The sequence below is a fragment of the Schistocerca nitens genome, chromosome 1 (genome assembly GCF_023898315.1).
Source record: "Schistocerca nitens isolate TAMUIC-IGC-003100 chromosome 1, iqSchNite1.1, whole genome shotgun sequence".
Lineage (NCBI taxonomy): Eukaryota > Metazoa > Arthropoda > Insecta > Orthoptera > Acrididae > Schistocerca > Schistocerca nitens.
In genome coordinates, this window is record NC_064614.1 from 1,206,216,565 (window position 1) to 1,206,243,712 (window position 27,148).

The following is a 27,148-nucleotide window of genomic DNA, read 5'->3' on the forward strand; positions in this document are numbered from 1 at the left end:
ATCGAAGAAAATATCGAGAGCGATTACACCTGTAGCGAAACAACTGACGCGTCAAGCATTAATTCAGTACACGAACACGCGCCGTGTAAGAAAGTTCAAGTAGAACCAAAGCTAGACGTAACACTCGAGCAGAAATCGAAACAGAAAACCCCGATTAAAATAATACATGACATGCCACAGGACCAGGCACAGTACCCAGAAAAACGGAACACATGCATTCAGCCGATACCAATCGGAAGACAGGCAACTGGACCAGTAAATCCAATGACGCAACATAATAGCAGCACAGGTACCATACCACGAACGACGAGAGTGGAAACACACGAACAACTCTTTTTTTCACCAATGATACGATATGACGCGGATATGAGTCAGGAAATTGAGAATAGGCAGACAGGCAGTAGATTGCCAGAGAATAAACACGACGACACAAGCAGTGGCAGATTATTTGAGTCCATGAATCAGCCACAAACCGGGTTTATGATTAGATATGATACCGACCACTTCCTTACAGTTAGAAAATTTCAACATTTCAAGGAAGAAGGCGGTAGCTTGCATGCAAGCACATTCGTCGACCAGTTTCAAGTAGGCTTACCAAACCACTGGAGTGTAGCTCACAAATTTGACTTCATTAGTGCGCACATGTCAGGGACAGTAGCAGAAGTGATGCAAAAGATCGCGGCTACCTGCACGTCTTACCTACAGTTCAGAACAGCATTTCTCGAAAGATATTGGTCCAAGGAGGCGCAAAACAAAATTATGTACGAGTTACTTCAGATGACACCATATGAAAACTCAGGAGAGAAAAGCGTGGTAAAATTCTTTGATACAATGGACAAAAAGAATCTATGCCTAGACAAACCATACAATAACGGAGAGCTGACACGTCTGTGTAGAATGAAATTATCGTTAAAGTATCAACAGGCAACAGCAGGAAAAAATGAAAATACCGAAGAATTCAAAGAGGTTTTAAGGGAACTTGAATTTATGTTTAAAGAAGACGAGGTGAAAGAAAAAAGAAAGGAAAAGGAACAGCAAAAGGAGAGGACTAGGAACGAATATCCCAATAATAATAATAATCGTAATCCTAACACCAATAATTTCAGGCAATTCAACAGACAAGACAGTGGCGCAATGGAGACAATTGGCATAGAAACGATAACCAGAATAATTGGTACCGAAATAGGAATCGTAATGTAATACAGTAGGGGATATGGATTTAGGAATCAAAATGCCAACGGTCAAGGATACTTTGAAAGAGGTCACGATGTTACAAACAGCAACTGGCGAGACCAGAGCGCGAATAATTACAGAGAAAATTATGGTCCACAGAGACAGGAACAACACAGCAAACAGAAACCAGATGCAGAAGTTAGGCCACCGAACACTGCAAAACGTAAAGATTGAATTGAAAAATGGGGAAGAGGTTAGATAAACTAACGTCCACCCTCTTTTATACTAACCACTAAATAAAAGTTAAATTAAAAGATCATTAAAATAACACATTATATAAAAGAAAAGAGAGACACAATACACACTAACAATATCTTGTAGTATCAAGTACACTACAACATGCACAGAAACAATAAATGGTACACAACAATTAAAAGAATGAAGAAGTGGTAGGACATAATTAAAATAAAGAAATATATCTATGTAATAATTTTTGCCACTATCTGAAAATTTTTGCATTATATATAATCAGAATTTTTTTGTAAATAAATATATGTAAAACAAAAATTGTAAATATTTCTACACATCAGAGGGACATCGCCAGCAACACCAATTACCGGCGCCCTTAACATCAGATGCTTCGAGATAGCGACGGAGAGGGTACAGACACGTTGAGAAAGAAATAACAACAACATGAAGACCAACGCCACACTGGAAATGCAGGTTGCAACCACGTTGGACTTCGGGAGGACAACACGCAGCACGGACATTTCATATGTCACGACAGCGCCACACAATGGAAGAGCGTGGAGAGAATCATAATACGACGAGACGACAATAAAGCTACAAAAAATTACTAAGACCCACAAACTCATCAAGTAACAGTTGGTAAGGCAGTCAGATCCGACAAATCCTATATCATTCTTACACTAAAATTCACATATTCCTAGCCCAAGAAGAACAGACGAATGCAAGGAAGAAGAGAAGAACAGAAGATGCAAGATGAAGAAGGGCAGAAGACAGCAAGATACCTTTCTTTCCTATCCTACATAGCAAATTGCTACAACCGTCTTTCCATGAACTTTGAGGCATGGCAACTACTACAATCACCTCTCCAAAAATAAACCTTGAATCGTCAAACAAATACAAGCGAACGGCAAATGGAATATTAAGGAGTACCAACCAACATTATCTAGAAATAGATTCAGCAAAATCATCAGTATTCTCCCTACCACATCATCAAATCACCATACCGAACCAGGTGTGAAGTACCAACACGTCACACCACAATATTGGGTGACGATCGTCGGTAGTCAACTACAATCATCGAACTACCATACCGTCCCAGGTGTGACAGCAAAGGAGTACCAAGACATCACTGTTTATGCAGTAAACCACAGTCATCATCATCGGTTAAAAGTACCACTCCATGATGACAATGTCAACAAGTAAGGGCCGGCATCGCATGCTACAAAGATTCTCTCATGATTTGTGACACCCATACAAATGAGTCGACGCCTTCCAGCATTTCAGTGGGGATCGTCGAACACATAAACTGACGCAAGACAAAACAAAACAAAAAATTGATAAAATACGAATGTAGAGTTAATAAAATGATATTTTTGTAAAAATATTTTCTTTTCCTTTCTTGTAAAAATAATTATTTTTATTATGTATGTAAAGTCCACAATTTATAGATACCTTAAACCCTTTGTAAAGAAACTTACTTAGTATAGTTATATAATCTCATAAACTCATGGAAAGTCTATTTATTTCTTTTATATGTAAAATTAGAAAAGGATTTGAGCAGGATTTTTCTTCTTCAAGTAACATTCAAAAACACCTTTTGAGGTAGTAATATTAATACTGAGGGTAGAATTAAGAGGAAACACTTCTTCATTCTTATAAAAAAAAACATTGACACATAAAGAAAAAGATAATGCCTAAATAAACAAAACAAAATAATACAACAGAGCTTTTGCGAACATTTACGCAAGCTTAACTAAAGAAAAGATATAACCACACTAATACTTTATACACTCTACACTTACAAGTTTCGAAAAAGCCTATATTTGCCTAACGACAAAATATAAATTGTAAAACTAAAAAATAGAAACAATAGCTATAAAGAAATCATTAGAAAAAATTGTTAAGAATGACTGAGAAAAGTTTATTGGAAATTCTAAAAGAACAATTTTTGCCGACTTTGTCAATGTTTTCCTCGGCATTGGCAAACTCCAGACAAAAATTTTGTCAGAAGGAAGGAGGTATGTAAGACATTGCAGTCTCCTTACCTTCATTGCTTACATGTTCCGCCCTCACAATCACATTCCGCACATCAAGACGCTTCATTCGAACCCAAACTCGATACGATAAAGTCAATGTTGTATGAATTCATGTAAACGATATGCAATCAAAAAGTGAGCGCACCGTGGTTGAAATAATCGAGGCTGGCGTGCACACATACATTCCAAACTCGACGGTCACAAAGGCTTTTAGTTCGGGAGAGATGCCGCACAACGGGACGCCAGGCCCTTCAGAGGACGACCAAGCCCATGTCGGCCGGTGACCGCCTGTAGCAGACAGCGTGGGCCCGAGTGAAAGGGGGGGACAACCCCGTGTCCAGCTTAAAACCAAATTCCGCTACATTGTGTGGGAGCGGCCAGCCTACGCATTCTTTACACATAGCACGCAATTTCAGAGATTTTCACACGAAGAAAGCAAACGCCAAAGCGCCAAGCGGATTGGTCGCCTTAAACGAAACATCATTCTCCCTTTTAGAAGAGCAATGCTGATTGGCAGACGATATTACGGACGCCTTGAGCTGAAGGAATAATGGAAGAGACCGAAAGATATACCCCTTCTCGTCTGGCGTGGAGAGGTGCTGTTCCGTTGTCGCTCTTGGAGCGAGAACACGTAACGAGACTGTGCGCGCTCGTATGTGGACTCGAAAGAGCGCGGAACAAGTCTCTCCTCACTACTTCACTGGGAGAGCACCTCTGTCGAGAACGAATCAAAGGGCGACTCTATATTGAGTCCTTGCTATTAAGCCTTGTTCACTGTGTTGGCCGACACACTTATTGTGCGGCGGGAACGGACAGAGTTATAGTTAAACGCCTGCGAGCGAATTTTGAGTGGCATCGTGGTGGACTGGTTATCTGACTGGTGTGCCACGCCAATAGTTAGACTAGAGGCGAATAGGAATCCTTGACTTCATCAAGGCATAGGGAGAGTTTGACTGGCGAAGGTCAATCCAGATAGAACGAGAGTAATCTTATTTGTCAGCAGCGAGCGGTGCAGGCAGCAGTCATCGCAGCTTTTGGTATTGTGCACTACAACTATTGCGAGCCCCATATTTCGCCACAACAGTACACTTCACTGCATTTCACACGTGACAGCCTCGACCGTACCTAGCAACATTCTAAAGGATAATTATTCAAGTGGAGTAGGCGAGCCTCTCAGCCATTCTGCCAAGTTAACAACCATCTTAAACTTTGTGTAGAAATTTCAATAGCGAATCCTATCCTTGAAACGTAACTTCACATTCCGAAAAGAACCAGGATATAACTTGTTCAATTCATAACTAAAAGTCTCATTGTGATTGCTTAGAATTTTTGCAAAACAAATCATAACTTTTGTTAGTTTCATATTTTTCTTACACTAACTATCACTACTCCAGTACCCAAGTATCGCACTAGTTACGTAAGAAATTTTGTGAATTTTTGTGTCATTTCCTTACAGCGGACGACTCCAGAAGATATTTATTGCTGAAAGTTTTTCAGGCATTTCTCTTTAGAACTTTAGGAGCGTCTGTCTGACTTGTATAGTAGTGTGGGGGTGGAAATTGCATCTTGCCGGAGCCACAGGGTAAAGGGTACATCTCAGATTAATCTGTTGCGCAGAATAACAGATCAACCTCACACGCTCAGAATATGCATTATCGAAAGTATCAAATTCAGATATGAGAGGCGTATAATTAAGCAAGATAGGACCGAGTCACTGAGTGTAGGGGGAGTTCCACCGCAGAGAGTGTCTACGGGGGGGAGTGTCTGAAAGAAAAGATCATATTAGTGGAGTAATCTTTCTGGTCTTCCAGTACAAAAGAAAAGGGCCCCAAGAGATAGGACCAGACAAAGCTGACGCCAGTGGAAAATAGCTCAGCGAAAAGATTTGCAAGGACTATTGAAAAGTTGCAGTAAAGTTAAACCAATGTCACTCATTTTCTTACCATTGTGTGTACAAGCGTGAATCACGAACCAGCGTGTATGATAGTGGATTCAGGTAGTAATGTCCCCTTGTTAGATTTGAAATGGTATAAGCGGTTGCTCCAAGTAAGTAAATTACCGCAATTAGGCAAAGATAATGTTGCCTGTAGCTGGCAATATGAGAATTAAATAAGGCATCCAGGGGTTCACATGACCAATGGATTTTATTGTGATGATTGGAGCTGTAAGGTTGCGATTTCTTATGGAGAAAAGAATGTATTCTCGACTAGCAAATAAGAGTTTTGTGTTTAGATTTGAGCCAGAAAGAAGGAGCAGATTTGTAAGCATAGCTCTCCGGGACAGCAGTAGAACGTGGAGGCGAAAGAATCACCGCCTAATGAAGCTCACTTAAGAAAGAAGAAAGTGAATAAACTGGTGAAGGTATTGAGTGAATTCCCAGAAGTTCTAACAGGAAAGTTGGGGGTAAAATACAATATGAGATACATTTATCCGATGTGGTCCCTGTACAGCATTCACCATATAGATCGTCTCTCACTAAGATGTGCAATTTGAGGAAAATAATTGGTCAGCATTTGCCCTAAGGACTTATAACGCTGTCATTGTCCCCGTAGGGTAGCGTATCCCGACGGGCCGTTAGAATTTCGGCTTCTAAATTTCAGGTTAATTAAGGGCAGTGAAAACGTAATTCCTGATGCATTGAACTGAATGTTCCAAGAGGAATCCGGAAGTTCGGACACCCTACAGAAGGATGAGAAGGATGTGTGTGTGTGTCGATAATCATGGGAGAAATTGAGGGGCCCTTTGGCTACTTATAAGAAAAATAGGAGGGTTACAAAAGACTGGCGCAAATTAAACAACAGATTAAGAGGGGACCTGAAGTCGCCAGACCCTGGAAGGGTCTCTTGCGCTATAAAACATGCAAGGATAATAAGGACAAGATACCTTTGGCTACAGATTTATATCAGTCAGTGTTTAAATACTTTCACAATTTACCATGCGGGGCACGTTTGAAAATAGGTAAGACCCTCATGAAAATCAAGGGTCGTTTAACACGGCCGACTCCTTACCGTGGTTTAAGGAAGCTCATGGAAGGGTTGAAGGGATGAAACATGGCGAAACTGTACCAAAATTCTGGAACAGGAAAGCTTACTTCGAGTAGACAACATCTCTTGGATTAAGTATTCATAGATTATTTAGGCCCTCTACCCTAGTCTAAGTAAGTTACCTGCTATCTCTTGGTCGTACTGGACACTTTCACACCGTTAGTACGGCTGACTGCGACTACACACCACAGTCGATGAGTCTATCAAATATTTATGCAAGATAATTGCGGCATTTGGAGCCCAGAACCCCCTTGTCTTGCTCCAGCTTTTGTATCCAGTCAATTCAAAATATTTCACTTTAATAGTGCAGTTTCTCATATCACAAGCATACCGTAGCATCCTCAGACTTCTTTTGCTGAGATGTTAAATAGCATTTGAAAACTAGGAATAACTACATATAATGGGAATTCACAGAACAAGTGGGATGAATGACTGGATTGGATTAGCTTTGCGTTTAAGACAGCAGCGCATGGTTGCCGTGGTACTACACACATCAAATTAATGTTCACGTTTCAGGTTAACTCTCTGTTATCAAATTTATGTACCCTCAGACTTCAAGAAGAATATAACAATTCCAATCCCAAAGAAAGCCGGTGTTGACAAATGTGAAAATTACCGAACTATCAGCTTAATAAGCCACGGCTGCAAAATACTAACACGAATTCCTTGCAGACGAATGCAAAAACTGGTAGAAGCCGACTTCGGGGAAGATCAGTCTGGATTCCGTGGAAATGTGGGAACACGTGAGGCAACCCTAACCCTACGACTTATCTTAGAAAAAAAGTTAAGGAAAGGCAAACCTACGTTCCTAGCATTTGTAGACTTAGAGAAAGCTTTTGTCAACGTTGACTGGAATACTCTCTTTCACATTCTGAAGGTAGTAGGGGTAAAATACAGGGAGCGAAAGGCTATTTACAATTTGTACAGAAACTAGATGGCAGTTATAGGAGTCGAGGGGCATGAAAGGGAAGCAGTGGTTGGGAAGGGAGTGAGACAGGGCTGTAGCCTCTCCCTAATGTTATTCAATCTGTATATCGAGCAAGCAGTAAAGGAAACAAAATAAAATTTCGGAGTAGGGATTAAAATCCATGGAGAAGAAATAAAAACTTTGAGGTTCGCCGATGACATTGTAATTCTGTCAGAGACAGGAAAGGACCTGGAAGAGCAGCTAAACGGAATGGACAGTGTTTTGAAAGGAGGATATAAGATGAACATCAACAAAAGCAAAACGAGGATAATGGAATGTGATCGAATTAAGTCAGGTGATGCTGAGGAAATTAGATTAGGAAATGAGACACTTATAGTAGTAAAGGAGTTCTGCTATTTTGGGAGCAAAATAACTAATGATGGTCGAAGTAGAGAGAATATAAAATGTAGACTGGCAGTGGCAAGGAAAGCGTTTCTGAAGAAGAGAAATTTGTTATCATCGAGTATAGATTTAAGTGTCAGGAAGTCGTTTCTGAAAGTATTTGTATGGTGTGTAGCCATGTATGGCAAAAATGGCTCTGAGCACTATGGGACTCAACTTCTGAGGTCATTAGTCCCCTAGAACTTAGGATTAGTTAAACCTAACTAACCTAAGGACATCACAAACATCCATGCCCGAGGCAGGATTCGAACCTGCGACCGTAGCGGTCTTGCGGTTCCAGACTGCAGTGCCTTTAACCGCATGGCCACTTTGGCCGGTGTAGCCATGTATGGAAGTGAAACATGGACGATAAATAGTTTGGACAAGAAGAGAATAGAAGCTTTCGAAATGTGGTGCTACAGAAGAATGCTGAAGATTAGATGGGTAGATCACATTACTAATGGAGAGGTATTAATAGAAACGGAGAGAAGAGAAATTTGTGGCCTAACTTGACTAGAAGAAGGGATCGGTTGGTAGGGCATATTCTGAGGCATCAAGGGTTCACCAATTTAGTATTGGAGGGCAGCCTGGAGGGTAAAAATCGTAGAGGGAGTCCAAGAGATGATTACACTAAACAGAATCAGAAGGATGTAGGTTGCAATAGGTACTGGGAGATGAAGAAGCTCGCACTGGATTGAGTAGCATGGAGAGCTCTATCAAACCAGTCTCTGGACTGAAGACCACAGCAACAACAACATCAAATTTATGGTCCGTAAACGATCTTTCACCTGAAGATAACTATTACGAGATCATTTGGAGGAAATGGGATACCGCAAGAGAGAAAATTTGCCTGGCGCACTGGAGAGTAGCAGACAATAAAGGCAGGCGTCCAGTTAACTTGGAAATGGAGGATGCAGTTTCCTTAAAAAATTCCTTGGCTCAGAGTAAGGGAAAGAGGGACTAACCAGCAAAGTGCTGTCCTGTTTTCTGAGGCCTTGCGAGATTATTACTGTCCTGCGACAGTGCTCTTGGAGCGGTAACAAGTTACAGTGCTTTGGTGTGGAAGCAGTGTGTAAACGATGTCTGCACGTGATGAGAAACAGTCTGCCTGGAGAACTCTGCTGACGCCGGTGAGCGGCTGTAGAGAGCGTCCCTACTCACTCTGCAGAGTGATGGCTGAGAAGACGAATAGGATGGCGCAGCTCCAGCTGCCGTCGCTGTGCACCCAGTTGACCAGTCTGGCAGCCAGAAGCACCAGCAGGAAGGTCAGGCCGCAGCATGCCCACAGCGACGCCCTGAACGGCTTGAACAGCGCCCCGTATATGCCCACGATCTTCGGGTGCCGGAACATAATCTTCGAACTGAAACATACCCACAGTGCATGTCCCATAGAGGTACCACCTTGCGTTGCAGTACACGACAAATCATTAGATTCCTACTAGTGGCTCATCTTGTAAAGAAACCTAACATACGGGATGTTTACAAATATTTTCACAATTATACCTGTTTGTTGTTGTTGCGGTGGTTTCAGTCTGGTTTGTTGCAGCTCTCCATGCTACTCTATCCTGAGCAAGCATCCTCATCTCTAAATAACTGCTGTATCATACATCCTTCTGAATCTGCTTAGATTTTTCATCTCTTGATCTCCCTCTACGATTTTTACGCCCACACTCCCTCCAATATTAAATTCGTGATCCCTTGATGTCTCAGAATGTGTCCAATCAGCCGAACCCTTCTTCTAATCAGGTCGCACTCAAATCTCTTTTCTCATCAATTATATTCACTACCTCCTCATTAGTTACATGATATACCGATTTAATCTTCAGCACTCTTCTGTAGCACGAAATTCCAAAAGCTTTTATTCTCTTTTTGTCTAAACTGTTTCACTTCCTTACATGGCTACACTGCAGACATACACTCCTGGAAATGGAAAAAAGAACACATTGACACCGGTGTGTCAGACCCACCATACTTGCTCCGGACACTGCGAGAGGGCTGTACAAGCAATGATCACACGCACGGCACAGCGGACACACCAGGAACCGCGGTGTTGGCCGTCGAATGGCGATAGCTGCGCAGCATTTGTGCACCGCCGCCGTCAGTGTCAGCCAGTTTGCCGTGGCATACGGAGCTCCATCGCAGTCTTTAACACTGGTAGCATGCCGCGACAGCGTGGACGTGAACCGTATGTGCAGTTGACGGACTTTGAGCGAGGGCGTATAGTGGGCATGCGGGAGGCCGGGTGGACGTACCGCCGAATTGCTCAACACGTGGGGCGTGAGGTCTCCACAGTACATCGATGTTGTCGCCAGTGGTCGGCGGAAGGTGCACGTGCCCGTCGACCTGGGACCGGACCGCAGCGACGCACGGATGCACGCCAAGACCGTAGGATCCTACGCAGTGCCGTAGGGGACCGCACCGCCACTTCCCAGCAAATTAGGCGCCACTTCCCAGCAAATTAGGGACACTGTTGCTCCTGGGGTATCGGCGAGGACCATTCGCAACCGTCTCCATGAAGCTGGGCTACGGTCCCGCACACCGTTAGGCCGTCTTCCGCTCACGCCCCAACATCGTGCAGCCCGCCTCCAGTGGTGTCGCGACAGGCGTGAATGGAGGGACGAATGGAGACGTGTCGTCTTCAGCGATGAGAGTCGCTTCTGCCTTGGTGCCAATGATGATCGTATGCGTGTTTGGCGCCGTGCAGGTGAGCGCCACAATCAGGACTGCATACGACCGAGGCACACAGGGCCAACACCCGGCATCATGGTGTGGGGAGCGATCTCCTACACTGGCCGTACACCACTGGTGATCGTCGAGGGGACACTGAATAGTGCACGGTACATCCAAACCGTCATCGAACCCATCGTTCTACCATTCCTAGACCGGGAAAGGACCTTGCTGTTCCAACAGGACAATGCACGTCCGCATGTATCCCGTGCCACCCAACGTGCTCTAGAAGGTGTAAGTCAACTACCCTGGCCAGCAAGATCTCCGGATCTGTCCCCCATTGAGCATGTTTGGGACTGGATGAAGCGTCGTCTCACGCGGTCTGCACGTCCAGCACGAACGCTGGTCCAACTGAGGCGCCAGGTGGAAATGGCATGGCAAGCTGTTCCACAGGACTACATCCAGCATCTCTACGATCGTCTCCATGGGAGAATAGCAGCCTGCATTGCTGCGAAAGGTGGATATACACTGTACTAGTGCCGACATTGGTCATGCTCTGTTGCCTGTGTCTATGTGCCTGTGGTTCTGTCAGTGTGATCATGTGATGTATCTGACCCCAGGAATGTGTCAATAAAGTTTCCCCTTCCTGGGATAATGAATTCACGGTGTTCTTATTTCAATTTCCAGGAGTGTATAACTTCAGGAAAGACTTCCTAGCACTTACATCTATTTTCGATGTTAACAAATCTCTCTTCTTCAAATACGCTCGCCTTGCCAGTCTACATTTTTATGCCCTCTTCTTCGGTCATCATGAGTTGTTTTGCTGCCCAAATAGCAAAACTCAGCTACTACTTTAAATATCTCATTTTCTAATCTAGTTCCACCAGCATCATCTGATTTGATCCTACCAGCTTCCATTATCCTTGTGTTGCTTTTGATTATGTTCATCTTATGTCCTGCTTTCAACACACTGTCCATTCCGTTTAGCTGCTCTTCCAAGTCTTTTGCTGTCTCTGGCAGTATTAAAATGTCATCAGCAAACCTCAAAGTTTTTATTTATTCTTCCTGAAGTTTAACTCCTACTCCAAAGTTTTCTTTGAGGATAGGCTGCAATCCTGTCTCACTCCCTTCTCAACCAATGCTTCCCTTTCATGCCCTAGACTCGTGTAACTGCCACCCGATCTCTGTGCAAGTTGTAAACACCCTTCCAAAAAAATGTCTCTGAGCACTATACGACTTAACATTTATGGTCATCAGTCCCCTAGAACTTAGAACTACTTACAACCTAACTAACCTAAGGACATCACACAACACCCGGTCATCACGAGGCAGAGAAAATCCCTGACCCCGCCGGGAATCGAACCCGGGACCCCGTGCTCGGGAAGCGAGAACGCTACCGCGAGACCACGATCTGCGGACAAAAATACCCTTCCGCTCCCTGTATTTTATCCCTGCTACCTTCAGAGTTCCAAAGACAGTATGCCAGTCAACAGTATCTTCAGGAGGACGACGCTTCAATCCCGCGTCCGGCCATCCTGATTAAGGTTTTCCGTGATTTCCCTAAATCGCTCCAGGCAAATGCCGGGATGGTTCCTTTGAAAGGGCACGGCCGACTTCCTTCCCCATCCTTCCCTAATCCGATGAGACCAATGACCTCGCTGTCTGGTGTCCTTCCCGAAACAACCCAACTCAACAGTGTCAAAAGCTTTATCTAATTCTACAAATGCTATAAACGTAGATTTGTCTTTCCTTAAACCTATGTCCTAAAGTAAATCGTAGGGCCAGTATCGCTTCGCGTGTTCCTACATTTCTCCGACTTCCAAACTGACGTCCCCTACATCGGATTCTAACAGTCTTTCTATTCTTCCATTAAGAAGTCGTGTTACTATTTTGTAACCATGTCTTATTAAACAGATAGTTCGGAAATTCCACACATGTCGGCTTCTACTTTCTCTGGAATTGCAGTTATTTCATTCTTCCTGAACTCTTAGGGTATTTCGCCTATCTCATACAACTTGCGCACGAGATGGAACGATTTTGTCATGGCTGCCTCTCCCAAGGCTATCAGTAGTTCTGATGGAATTTCGTTTACTCGCAGGGCTTTGTTGCGTCATAGGTCTTTCAGTGCTCTGTGAAATTCTTGTGATATCTCCAATCTCATCGTCATCTACGTCCTCTTTCCTTTCTATAATATTGCTTTCGAGTTCATCTCCCTTGCATAGATTTTCTATATACTGATTTCACCTTTCAGCTTTCACTTTTTTGTTTAGGACTGGTTTTCCTTTTGAGCTCTTGATGTTTATACCGCTGCTTCTCTTTGCTCCAAAGGCCTCTTTAATTTTTCTGTTGGCGATACCTGTCTTTCCTCTCGTGAAATGTGCTCCTAGATCCTTACATTTGTCTTCTAGCCGTTCCTGCTTTGCCATTTTCTACTTCCTGCCAGTCTTATTCTTTAGATGTTTGTATTCCGTTTCATATACTTCATTTGCTGCATTTTTAAATTCTTCCGTTTCACCAGTATCTCTTGTGTTATCCAAGGGTTTCTGCTAGATCTTGTCTTTTTACCTGTTGGATCCTCTGTTGTCTTCACTACTTCATGTCTTAAAGCTACCCCTTCATCTTCGACTGTCTTCCTTTCCCCTGTTCTAGTCATCCATTACATAATGCTCCCTCTGAAATTTCAACAACTTCAGATTCTGTTAACCTACATAGGTCCTGTCTCCTTAATTTCGTACCTTTTTACTATTTCTTCAGCTTTAATCTACAGTTCACAACCAATCCATTGTGCTCAGAGTCCACATATGCTCCTGCAAATGTCTTACAATCTAAAATCTGGTTACGAATTCTCTGTCTCACCTTTATATAATCAATCTGAAACCTTCTTGTGCCTCCAGGTCTGTTTCACATATACATCCTTCTTTCATGATTCTTAAATGTTTTGCAATGATTAAATCATGCTCTGTGTCGAGTTCTATCAGGCGGCTTCCTCTTTCATTCTTTTCTCCCAGTCCACATTCACATATTATTTTTTTTTCCCTTCATTTTCCTCTACTATCGAATTCCACTCCTTCATCATAATTAAATTTTCATCTCCCTTAACTATCTGAATAGTTTCTTTTACCTGGTCAAACATTTCTTTAATCGTTTCATCGTCTCGTACATTGAAGAAAATAGAAATTTGGATCAGTTTTAACATGCATCGAAACTAAAAGTCCACCTTAGCGCCAGTTGTAAGCTGCAGGTTATTTGGTTTCCTGAATATGCCTCCCTGGTACAACAAGCGCCCCTGCCCGAAGTGTATTACTTAGTGTGGTTCATGGCGAGAGGGTGATAACACAGTAACAAACAGCATACTGAGATATCCATTTCAAGAAGTGCAATTCAGTTACAATCGTGGGGAGTAATTTTTAGCAGAATGTACAGCACTGCATCTCCTACAGTGCAAGTGGCATAAGGATCTCACATTGCACCAATGGCCCACAAGGTCACCTGATATCAGGGCTTGCAAATTTTTCGTTGGGTTTGTGTAACTAAGTCTATGTGCCTCCACTTTCAACAACTTTGAGTGACTGAAAGGCTGCATAGCAACAGAAGTTAACTTAGTAACTCCAACCATGCTTCAAATATACTGAAAAGCTTTAGCTACTTTATGGATGTTTATTGAGTGTCCCATTGAGGGCACATTAAATATTTCTAAAAGGTAAATGAAATGTCTGATCCTGAACCTAAAAGCAAAAAGTATCCCAAGGTCATATTTGCATGCATGTAAAATATGTATAGTAAAATTGGACGTTAATTTTTACAATGAAATGATTCAGTCCTGTATGTAAATTGAAATTTAAGACATGTTTTGGTATACATTTATGTGCAAGACATAATATTGTGAAATCGTTTGAGTTCTTTTGAAACATTGTGTATATCTATCATTCTCACTATTTCGAATGTTAATGCAGCACTTGCAGAGAAAAAAAAAGCAGACAATAATGGGACAAAATAGAATTCGACTAGTCACATATAATCTACGACAAAAAATTTTATCAGCATGTGTTCGAAATAACATTCATGAAGCAACGGAATAGAGAATAGTTAGTCTGACATCTCCCTGACAACTGCACTCATAAAATGTTTTGAAAGTGTTTTTATTAGGTATTTTGTCCTCTGTTCAGTAAAAATTTTTCATATCGTTGTAAGTTAACTTTTCAATGGGTAAGAGACTTAAAATTTTATATGTAGCTCAGAACTGGATCGCAACACAGTATTAAACAGCTTCCTAGTAGGTCATTTTGGCAGGGGTAGAGACTGGGGTGTTTTACTTGGTTACACCTGACATCCAGGCTGCCCTGCGTGACTGTCATGTTATGTGAGTAGTATTGGAATGTGTTTCAGGAAGTATATGTCCAGAAAGTGTAGTATGATCAGGGAGAAGGGTAGGAGGAGATGGACAAAGGTAGGGAGGAGGGGAAATGGACAGGTGAGGGGGAAAGATGAGATGGACAGAGAGACACAGGAAGAGGAAGAGATGGAGAGAGAGAGAGAGAGAGAGAGAGAAGGGAGACAAAGAGGAGAATGAGAGAACGGACAAGAGAGGGTGGAAGGAAATGGACAGAGAGAAGTGATGGGAGAGGTGTTCAGAACAATGGGAGAGGGCAGAGAGAGGAGATGATGTGGAGTGGGAAATGGTCAAAGAGAAGGGTAGGAGGCAATGAAAACACAGAGGGGGGGGGGGATGTACAGAGGGTGGGAAAAGAGGATACAGACATCGTGAGGAGGAGGTGAGAGGAGATGGATAGTGGGATATGAGGAGATAGAGAGGGAGCAGGAGGACATGAGCAGAGGGAAGGGAGAAGGAGATGGACAAAGAGAGGGCAAAGGTATATGTGGAGAAAGAGAGGGGGTAGGAATGATAGACAGTGGAAGGAGGGGCAGATACCCAAAGAGGGAGGGGAGGAGGAAATGGAGAGGTGTGTGAGGAGGAGATAGATTGACAGGGGTGGTGGTGAAGCAGATAGATGGTGAGAGGAGGGAGGAGATGGACAGAGGGAGGTGGTGAAGAAAGCAATGGACAGAGAAAGAGAGGAGGGGGAGATTGGCAGAGAGAAAGGAAGAAGGCGATGGACAAGGAGAGAGCAAAAAGTGGAGATAGAGGGGGAAGGAGAAGATGGACAGAGAGGGTAGGAGGAGATGGGCAGAGAGGGCAGGAGAAAAAGGAGAGACCGACAGAGAGAGCGGCGCGATGTGATATACACATTCAAGAGCAAAAGCAACTGGTATAAAATAGTACTGAAATAAAAATCTTACAAAAATCATATAAATTAATTTTGCTTGGTTCTTTATTTTATTTCTACGAAAATAGCAATTTAAAAAATTGACATATTGTTAGAAGAAAACTATCCCACTAGTCTACTTCAGATATCATCAAGTGAAGAGACACTGAAAAAATCTGCAATTTAACAAACTCTCATAATCTCGTCAAAATGTTTTAAATCCACTGAAAAACCCACACTCATAAGTCTAAAGAGCATAAAATAATTAATTAAATCAAAATTAATTTATAATACATGTTGTTTGAAAACGAATATCCACGTTTTAAGGTTTTGTAGCATATATTACATTCCACTTAGATTGTAAATAATATATCAAATAAAAGAGCAAAAGTTTTTCCTACGAGTGTTCAATATCAGCACCATTCACCACATGGCTCTCATAGAGTCGATACGTGCCGACTTTGCAAACGAAAAGTTACTTCATGACGATGAAGTTTTTTTTTGGTCGTGTCTTTAGTGATGGATCGACACTTCGTCTTAGTGGAAGTGTGAACACACGTGATGTGCTCTTCTGGTAGTCAGCAAATCCCAACGATATAGTACAGTTGTAACGAGACTGTCCTAATCGATTTTTTTTTGTGTGTCATATCCTGGCGAAAGATTTATGGGCTTTTCTTTTCCAGTGAAGTGTGACTGCCGTTTGTTTTCTTGAGGTGCTCGTAGAACTATGACTCCTTCCTCAACTGGAAGAAGCTGAGCCGGCCGTTGTGACCGAGCGGTTCTGGGCGCTTCAGTCCGGAACTGCGCTGCTGCTACGGTCGCAGGTTCGAATCCAGCCTAGGGCATGGCTATGTGTGGTATCCTTAGGTTAGTTGGGTTTTCCACGTTCACCCGATTTAACGCTATGCGATTCTAGCGTTGGGAGTTCATAAAGGATAATGTGTACGTGCCTCCGCTACCAGTTGATCTACCCGACTTAAGAAACAGGATTGAAGCATCTGTTGCAGCAATTACTCCGGACACACTGATCAAGGTTTGGGAAGATCTCGCCTATCGACTCGATGTGTGCTGTATGACGAATGGTCCTCACATTGAACACTATAACAAACTGTTTAGTTGCTCTTTCATTTGATCTATTATTTACAAACGTAAGTTGTCTGTAATAAATGCTACAAAGCCTTAAGACCCGGATATTCGATTTGAAACGCCCTGTATAACAAGATTTAATTCGGACTAGGAAGTATACAATATTTCTCCTTGCCGCATACGGCTTCCTAACCCCGCACAAACAGCCCTGAAAATTTGTTTATGTGAATTTTTGACAGCAATGAAAATACTTCAAGATTTAAAACGAAAAACGTGGGATGCATGCAATTGATGATAGTCAGGAGATGAACTACTCACGCATCAATTATGTGTTGTATGCACGTTTTTGTATGAAATTTGAAAAGTTTTTCAAACCAGTTAAAAATTTATAATCACAAATTTTCATTACTGTCTGTGTAGGATTAGGAATCTGTATGGACCTAGGGAAAATTATTTTATACTTTTTAGTCCGACTGAAAAACGTGCTATATGAAAAATTATTTTTATTTGATTATTTATTTTGCAAGAAGGCATCCCTCTGGCCTCTTCATACACGTATTGAGTGCCACCAAACCAACCTATCTCGCATTTCTAAAACCTGAATTTGCATACATGCAAATTATGTCATTTCGAAACCACACTACACTGTCATGCAATGAAGGTAATCGGATGCTATGTACCGGTATGTACATGGTTGGGAGTAGGAGGCATGCATATCAAAATTCATTTCACGCTGGAGACGAGCGGTAACTTGTAGGCAGAGAGAAGGCCAGGACGCGGGAAGAACATCTGGTAACTGGGCACTGCGGACGGAGTCCCTTTCCGTTGCTAGTGGCTTCTTCTCTCGATGTCGGATGACAGGGAGTCTATACGAATTTTGTTGCAAATCCATGACTAGTGAAAGCTTTGTTAATCGGCCACGATTGGCCGAGTTCTGACACAGCGGAGAAGTCGCACACTGGGTGCGGGCGGGAAGAGAATTTCAGTAGTTGTTGGTTCCTGGCCGCCGAAGGAGTCGGTCGCGTGCTCTGCCGCCCTTGCTTCAGAGTAATTTCATTCACAGCTTCATTTGTCCTGACCACCTGGACAAACAGAGGTCCGTACTTCGATCGATCTCCTAAGCGTTGCGCAGTTTCGGCCTGTAGAGTTTCAGTTGATTTTTCAGCCACCCAGAATTCAAGGTGAGATTTCTCAGCGATTACATCCCTTGGAACACTTTGCCTCCTTAACTGACATCGAGGCACTGCATCCGATTACCCTCTTGTTTAGCGATATTATACATTTCACCTGTTGTCCTTGCTTCCCCTTCCTGAAGTAATGAAGCATACTAGATTCCATGCTCTGTCACTTCTACAAGGTCTTGCCAACGCCTCTATCGTATAAGGACTATTTACATGTTTTGTTTACATTCATATACCTGATTGTTCCTTGTACAAACTCATGATCAATTCTGCGTTTCATTAAAAGAAAAAAAATGCAGTTGTAATATTTTTATGATGGCATTTATCTGTTAAATGTTCACACTCACCGGAATCCTTTCCCATCATCGTTTTAGGAGGGAAAGTTTGAGAATTTAATTTAGTGAACAAATTATATAAAAGGCTAAACACACAACGTAGGATTTATATCAGGGTTATTATAAGACTGGCAACGGCCTTGCCGCAGTGGAAATACCGGTTCCCGTCGGATCACCGAAGTAAAGCCCTGTTGGGCGTGGCTGGCACTAGGATGGGTGACCGTCAGCGCCGCCATGTGCTGTTGCCATTTTTCGGGTTGCGCTCAGCCTCATGATGGCAATTGAGTAGCTACTCGACCGAATAGTAGCCGCTCCGGTCAAAGAAAACCATCATAATGACCTGGAGAGCCGTGTGCTGACCGCACGCCCCTCCTATCCGCATCCTCACTTGAGGATGACACGGCGGTCGGATGGTCCCGATGGACCACTAGTGGCCTGAAGACAGAGTGCTTATTATAAGACTGCGTTACACACAGTGTGCAGATTCAATATAAACCCAATTGGGTGTGATTTACGTAACATCGGAATTCTGCCCTCTAACTTGCATGTTGTGACTGGGCTGTTCTTACTTTTCTTATGTTTCAGATGGTGAGGGATCTTTTAATTTACGCAAACTCATATTTTACATTTTATTTAACAAACAACAGGTAATGAAGATACACGGTCTGGCGCGCATTCACCACCCCAGTAGCCAATCAAAGCAGAGGTTCGCCCGCCGGAGTGACGTCAGCTAAATAAAGGAGCCCACCCAATTGTGGTGCCGTGTGCAGACGAGACGTTTAGCGTCCTTTGGTCATACACACTGATCAATATTTTCGAATGACGTCACCTGCCTACTGCAGCATGTAGGATGGTTTGACAATAGTCAGGGCTGGAAGCTTCAAGAGCCAGAAATGTTACACTAGCCACCTACAGATTACGTTTTACCGCACTAACCAACACGGCTATGGATGCTGTAATCCGGAGACGGAACATAAACACATGGGTCGTTTTTAACGGAGAAATTAGTATCCGGCGGTACTGTGACAGGCCGCTGATGATCATGGTACACATACATGACCTGGTATAAAACATTTGTAGCGCTACGTACGCAGGTGATGCAGTAGTGTACAGAGAGGTGATACACACTCATGCTCATAAATTAAGGATAACTCCTGACAGAATGTGGTGCCACCCAACGTGGCACTACACAAAATGGCGCTAATGACATAGGCACATAGGGAACACACACGGCACCGATCTGTAAGTCCATGTTATTGGTCATAAGTTGAGAAAACCGTCCCGAAACACATGCGCTACAAAACGCCACTGTTTCCTGTGCATGTACCCCGACATTAATATGGGATATGATCACCATGCACACGTATACAGGCCGCACAAAGGGTTGGCATACTCTGTATCAGGTGGTCGAGCAACTGCTGGGGTATAGCCTCCCATTCTTGCACCAGTGCCTGTCGGAGCTCCTGAAGTGTCCTAGGCGTTTGAAGACGTGCAACAATACTTCGACTGATAGCATCCCAGACGTGTTCGATGGGGTTTAGGTCTGGAGAACAGGCAGGCCACTCCATTCGCCTATCTTCTGTTTCAAGACATTTCTTCACGATGGCAGTTCGGTGCGACCGTGCGTTATCATCGATTAGGGGGAAGGTGGGACCCATTTCACCCCTGAAAAGGCGGGCATACTGGTGCAAAATGACGTCCCGATACACCTGACCTGTTACAGTTCCTCTGTGAAAGACATACAGGGGTGTACGTGCACCAGTGATAATCCCACCCCAGTCCATCAAACCATGACCTCCATACAGGTCCCTTTCAAGGACATTAAAGGATTAGTATCTGGTTCCTGGTTCACGCCAGATCAAAAGCCGGTGAGAATCACTCTTCAGACTATACCTGGACTCATCCGTGAACCCTGGGACCACTGTTCCAATGACCAAGTACTGTGTTCTTGACACCAGGCTTTAGGGGCTCTGCTGTGACCAGGGATCAGTGGAATGCACCTTGCAGGTCTCCAGGTGAATAAACCATGTCTGTTCAGTCGTCTGTAGACTGTGTGGAGACAACTGTTCCAGTGGCTGCGGTAAGGTCCCGAGCAAGGCTACCTGCGGTACTCCGTGGCCGTCTGCGGGCACTGATGGTAAGATATCGGTCTTCTTGTGGTGTTGTATACTGTGGACGTCCCTTATTGTAGGACACGTTTCCTATCTGCTGGAATCGTTGCCATAATCTTGAGATCACACTTTGTGGCACACAGAGGGCCTTTGCTATGACCTGCTGTCTTTGACCAGCCTCTTGTGACCCTAGTATTCTACCCCTCATAACGTCATCAGTATGTGTTCTTTGAGCCATTTTCAACACGCATTCACTATTAGCACGTCTGAAAACGTGTGCAAACTTACTCGCTGCGCCGTACTCTGACATGCATCAACACTCTTCTGCGTATGTGGACTGCTGCCAGACCTACCGTGCAACGACCGCAGGTCAAATGCATCGCATGGTCATACCCGAGGTGATTTAAACCCGCAAACCGCCCACCAGAGCGTTGTATCGCCATGTATCAGCATTATCCTTAATTTATGAGCATGAGTGTAGTTAGAAACATGTTTCGAAATGGAGAGAGAAGTGAAGATTATAAGGCCTGATGCAGAGATTCGCAGATGAGTCTTTAAATGACTTACAGTAGGCCTACAGTTAATTACTTTCTCACTTTTAGGTAGCATATCGTTTAACTATGCAATCGGTTATTAGTCAACAGAACCTAGGTGTGATACTGGTGTATCTGTGCGGGATGATTTAAGGTCAAATATCCACATGCCTTGGCAGAAGGTTACGAATTACTCCTCGTTTCAGATCTCCAGGAGAGGACAGGAAGGCGGAGGTGACGTCGGAGGGCGCCACGATTTTTGCACCTTTGCAGAGGAAGGTTGTAGGCACCTTTGAGGCAAATTTCGAACTTTCGTGTCGCACTGGGAAACAGTTACGGGGTTTAAAAAAGTGATTCTTTAATACTGTTGTCCAGCGTATTAAGGCGCACATTGGAATGCATAGTATCATTGGTCGCCATTTTGGAATCGCGTTTGTGTTGCTTTTTCGGACTTGTTATGACCTCATTGGTATCGAAGACTTTAGTTTATCCCAGTTGTATGTAGAGATATACTAGAGAGAGAATGGCAGAGAAAGATCTTATCAGCCAAACCTCCAAAGCATTTGTCTACATCTACATCTGCATCCATACTTTACAAGCCCTCTGACGGTGTGTGGCGGACGGTACGTTGAGTACCTCTATCCGTTCTCTCTTCTATTCCAGTCTCTTATTGTTCGTGGGAAGAAAGGTTTTCGGTATGTCTCTGTGTGGGCTCTAATCTCTCTGATTTTATCCTCATGGTCTCTTCGCGAGATATACGTAGGAGGGAGCAATATACTGCTTGACTCCTCGGTGAAGGTATGTTCTCGAAACTTCAACAAAAGCCCGTACCGAGCTACTGAGCGTCTCTCCTGCAGAGTCTTCCACTGGAGTTTATGTATCATCTCCGTAACGCTTTCGCGATTACTAAATGATCCTGTAACGAAGCGCGCTGCTCTCTGTTGGATCTTATCTATCTCTTCTATCAACCTATCTGGTACGTATCCCACACCGGTGAGCAGTATTGATGTAGTGGGGGAACAGGTGTAGTGTAATCTACTTCCTTTGTTTTCGGACTGCATTTCCTTAGGATTCTTCCAATGAATCTCAGCCTGGCATCTGCTTTACCGACGACTAATTTTATATGGTCATTCCATTTTAAATCACTCCTAATGCGCACTCCCAGATAATTTATGGAATTAACTGCTTCCAGTTGCTGACCTGCTATATTGTAGCTAAATGATTGTAGCTTTCTATGTATTCGCAGCACATTGCACTTGTCTACGTTGAGATTCAATTGCCATTCCCTGCACCATGCGTCAATACGTTGCAGGTCCTCCTGCATTTCAGTACAATTTTCCATTGTTACAACCTCTCGATACACCACAGCATCATCTGCAAAATGCCTCAGTGAACTTCCGATGTCATCCACCAGGTCATTTATGTATATTGTGAATAGCTACGGTCCTATGACACTCCCCTGCGGCACACCTGAAATCACTCTTACTTCGGAAGACTTCTCTCCATTGAGAATGACATGCTGCGTTTTGTTATCTAGGAGCTCTTCAATCCAATCACACAATTGGTCTGATAGTCCATATGCTCTTACTTTGTTCATTAAACGACTGTCGGGAACTGTATCGAACGCCTTGCGGAAGTCAAGAAACACGGCATCTACCTGGGAACCCGCGTCTATGGCCCTCTGAGTCTCGTGGACGAATAGCGCGAGCTGGGTTTCACACGATCGTCTTTTCCGAAACCCATGCTGATTCCTACAGAGTAGATTTCTAGTCTCCAGAAAAGTCATTATACTCGAAATAATACGTGTTCGAAAATTCTACAACTAATCGACGTTAGAGATATAGGTCCATAGTTCTGCTCATCTGTTCGACGTCCCTTCTTGAAAACGGGGATGACCTGTACCCTTTTCCAATCCTTTGGAATGCTACGCTCTTCTAGAGACCTACGGTACACCGCTGCAAGAAGGGGAGCAAGTTCCTTCGCGTACTCTGTGTAAAATCGAAATGGTATCCCATCAGGTCCAGCGGCCTTTCCTCTTTTGAGCGATTTTAATTGTGCAAACGATACAACTGTGATGTTTTAGTGTTGCAAGAAACACACAGAGCACCAACTAGCCATAGACCAAAAATACAGGGCATGAAATTAGTTCTTGAGAGACCACACGAAAGGTACGGAAGTGCTATATTTGTGAAACCAAACTTAGACGTATGCTCCTGTGCTCTGACCTGCGAAGAAAATATAGAAATTTTAACTATTGAGCTACATCCATGTACTGAAACATCCGTGTACAAACCACCCAGTGCGAGGTTCAAATTTACGGAGCCTGAAAATTTCCATTCAAAAAACATTAAAGTTGTACTAGGAGATTTTAACTGTCACGGTCTCGCATGGGGTTATAAAGAGACAAATGACGATGGCGAAATGCTGGAGATCTGGGCAGACCAGGCTAAACTGAAACTGATACATGACCCAAAGTTGTCTGCGTTATTTAACAGCGGAAGATGGAAACGAGGATATAATCCAGATAACATCTTTGTCTCCGAAAAGGTATCCCTGCAAACTGTAAAGCAAATCGAGGACCCAATTCCAAGATCGCAACACAGAGCAATAACTTGCTGTATTACTGCAGTAATCAAATCAGATGTAATGCCCTTCAAGAGACGCTTCAATTTCAAAAAAGCTCATTGGGAACTTTTCACAGAGGACCTTCATAAGGAGATCTTGGAAATTAAACCAGAGATACAATCATATGAAACTTTTATAGACCTTGTCAAGAAAATCTCTCGACGGCGCATTCCTAGAGGGTGCTGCACCCAGTATATCGCTGGACTCAATGGTAGCAGCAAGGAAGCTTTGAAAAAACATGAAGAACTGTACAATAAGGACCCCCTCTCAGAGAAAACGATCCAGGCAGGTGAGGTACTGATGTCTGGTATCTCCGAAGCGAGAAAGGAAAAGTGGTGTAACCTCCTACAAGAGACGGACATGAAGCACAGCAGTAGGAAGGCATGGAAACTGGTCAAAAGTCTCAACAACGACCCAACAGAACCACAACCAAATTACAGTGAAGTTACACCTGATCAGATAGCTCACCAACTACTCATGAACGGAAAAACTAAAAGGAAGATCAGGAATGGCAAAATTAAAAGAAAATTAAACGAGGAGATTAGCTTTCTAGCTCGCCCGTTCTTCATTCAGGAGCTGCAAAATGCCATCAACGATTTGAAAAACAATAAGTCCGCTGGCCTCGACGATCTGAGATCTGAGCAAATTATACATTTTGGACCGGGAGTACAAGCATGGATCCTAGAGCTAATGAATAACAGTATCACAACAATGCAAATTCCTAAACTGTGGAGGAAAGCTCGGGTTATTGCGTTATTAAAACCAGGGAAAGACCCAACTGAAGCTAAAAATTCCGGTCTGTCTCACCGCTTTGTCATTTATTTAAAGTGCTGGAGCGAATGATCCTCAAACGCATAGCTGATTATGTGGACAAAGCCCTCATTAACGAAAAAGCTGGATTTCGACCAGGAAAATCATGCTGTGGCCAAATCCTTAATCTCACACAGTACATCGAAGACGGCTATCAGAGAGGAGAAGTAACTGGGGTGGCATTCCTGGATCTCAGTGCTGCATATGACACAGTTAACCATAAGTTGCTTACCCAGAAAGTGTATCATGTCACTAAGGACTACACCCGTTCTATGTTCGTGCAATGCATGTTACAGAACAGACGCTACTATGTAACCTTACAATCTAAAAACAGCCGATGGACGACACAGAAAAATGGACTTGCACAGGGTAGTGTCTTGGCTCCAATATTATTTAACATCTATACCAATGATCTTCCCATCAGCCACCAGACACGAATGTTCATATATGCTGATGATGCAGCAGTGGCCACTCAGGATAAAACCTTTGAACAAGTGGAGGAGAATCTCACAGGTGCCTTAACAGAACTTGCTACCTATTACGACGGCAATAATCTCAAACCAAACCCTAGTAAATCTCAAGTATCCGCCTTCCATCTTAGGAACAAACAAGCCAAACGGAAACTCCGAGTCATGTGGCAAGGGGAAGAGCTGAAACATACAAACAGCCCAAAATACCTGGGAGTAACACTGGACAGAGCACTTACTTTTAAGCAGCACTGTCACAACACTAAAAAAAGGTCTGTGCCAGGAACAACATACTGCGGAAGCTAACAAGTTCATCGTTGGGAGCTCAACCACATGTTTTGCGCACCACGGGTCTGGTGCTGTGTATCTCAGCAGCGGAATATGCGGCGCCAGTTTGGAGGTACTCTGCTCACACTAAGCAAGTTGACGTCGCCGTAAACGAAACTGTACGTATTGCCACAGGATGCCTCAAACCAACTCCCACAGACATCATTTATCCCATCATAGGCGTAGCACCACCCACCATCCGCAGACAAGCAGCCGCCGAGATCGAAAGATCAAAACAAAAGAATGATCCTCGACCCCCGATGCGTATGCACCGAAAACAACGTGTCCGGCTGAAATCCCGCAGGAGTTTCATTGAAACTACTGAAGAGCTCGCCACCAAGCCCGTCGCAAGGCGGCTATCTCTTTGGGAAGAAATGGTGCCACACTCCACAATGGAACTACTTGAGGAGGGATCTGCAGGATTTCAACTACCTTTCACAACTTGTAGGTCATTAAACCGGCTGCGCACTGGAGTAACTGGGTGCAAATCAAACCTATTTAAATGGGGTTACAGTGATAGCGATAGGTGTGAATGCCGAGCAATACAGGGCTTGGACCACCTAGTGATTTGCCCAGATATGTGTATAACATGCACTAAAGATGATATTTTGAAAGTCAATGATAAAGCAAAGTACGTTGCTAAGTACTGGGAAGGGAAGATATAATTGGTGCATCCGGATACGGAAGAAGAAGAAGAATTGTTTTTCTATCCGTCTGTCATCTATTTCGATTTCTATAATTTTGTCATCTGTGCGACAATCTAGAGAAGGAACTACAGTGCAGTCTTCCTCTGTGAAACAGCTTTGGAAAAAGACATTTAATACTTCGACCATTAGTCTGTCATCCTCTGTATCAGTACGATTTTGGTCACAGAGTGTCCAGACATTTTGTTTTGATCCACCTACCGCTTTGATATAAGACCAAATTTTTTTAGGATTTTCTGCCAAGTCAGTACATAGAACTTTACTTTCGAACTCATTGAACGCCTCTCGCATAGCCCTCCTCACACTACATTTTGGTACTTGTTATGACGTCACTGGTATCGAAGACCATAGTTTATACCAATTGTATGTATTCTAGAGAAAGAATGGCAGAGAAAGATCTTATCAGCCAAACCTCCAAAGCATTTGTCTGAAGTGTTTGGAAGAGAACGGTAACACTAGATCAGGACAGCTGGATGGTGATGGGCCTCTGCTTCCCACATGAGCAGGTTGTCAGTAGGCAGGGACAGGAAGAGACGGACAGTCCCGCTTACGTCCAGAGACGCGACGGCCCGGTGAAGTCGACGTAGCCCAGCCGCTTGGCGCTCATGATGAGCGCGGGCACGCCCAGGTCCGCGGAGCCGTTGTGCAGCAGGCCCACCACGCCGTCCGTCGTGAAGCCGAACGAGGGCGTTGCCATGAGCACCAGCCTGCGCAAGCACACGCGCACCAGCGTGAGCGCCGGCCGCCGCCTGGGCAGTGCGTTGCGGGTTGCGGCAGCCGTCGTAAGGGGTTGCGCGCTTACCGGAAGTTGTACATGTGCGACAGCGTCGTGCACACCGACCAGCCGTAGCGCGTGATAGTGTCCAGGTGCTTGTCCTTCACGTTCCTCAGACGATCGCTGAGGTGGTCCAAGGGAGTGTTCACCACCTGCCCCAATAATAAACGCAGTACAGTTGTGCAAGCATGTGTAGGCTGTCGAAAATCGTATCTACGAGGGGCGTTTGAAAAGTCTGTGCAAAAATAAAAACTACTTACGCGTTTGGGGTAAACCTTTTTTATTTTTCGACCTAGTCTCATTTTAGACATATGCACTTCGTCCAACGCTGTTCTAATTTGTTGTTTCCTTCCGAACAATAGGAACTGTCCAAGTCTGCAAAATAGTTAGTAGTTGCAGCAATAACCTCCTCA

General features: G+C 43.7%; 1 protein-coding gene and 1 pseudogene across 1 annotated transcript in view; one reads left to right on the forward strand and one right to left on the reverse strand.

The window, feature by feature from the left end:
• Positions 1-27,148, reverse strand: part of LOC126233522 (glutamate receptor ionotropic, delta-2-like) — a 198,045-nt gene that overhangs the window by 134,108 nt on the left and 36,789 nt on the right. The window contains exons 3-5 of the mRNA XM_049942869.1: positions 26,763-26,887; positions 26,512-26,709; positions 9,012-9,211 (exon numbers count right to left, since the gene is read on the reverse strand). Of these exons, the coding sequence (XP_049798826.1) occupies positions 9,012-9,211; positions 26,512-26,709; positions 26,763-26,887 (523 nt within the window). The remainder of the gene's footprint in view (positions 1-9,011; positions 9,212-26,511; positions 26,710-26,762; positions 26,888-27,148) is intronic.
• On the forward strand, positions 18,514-18,631 carry LOC126210768 (5S ribosomal RNA; annotated as a pseudogene).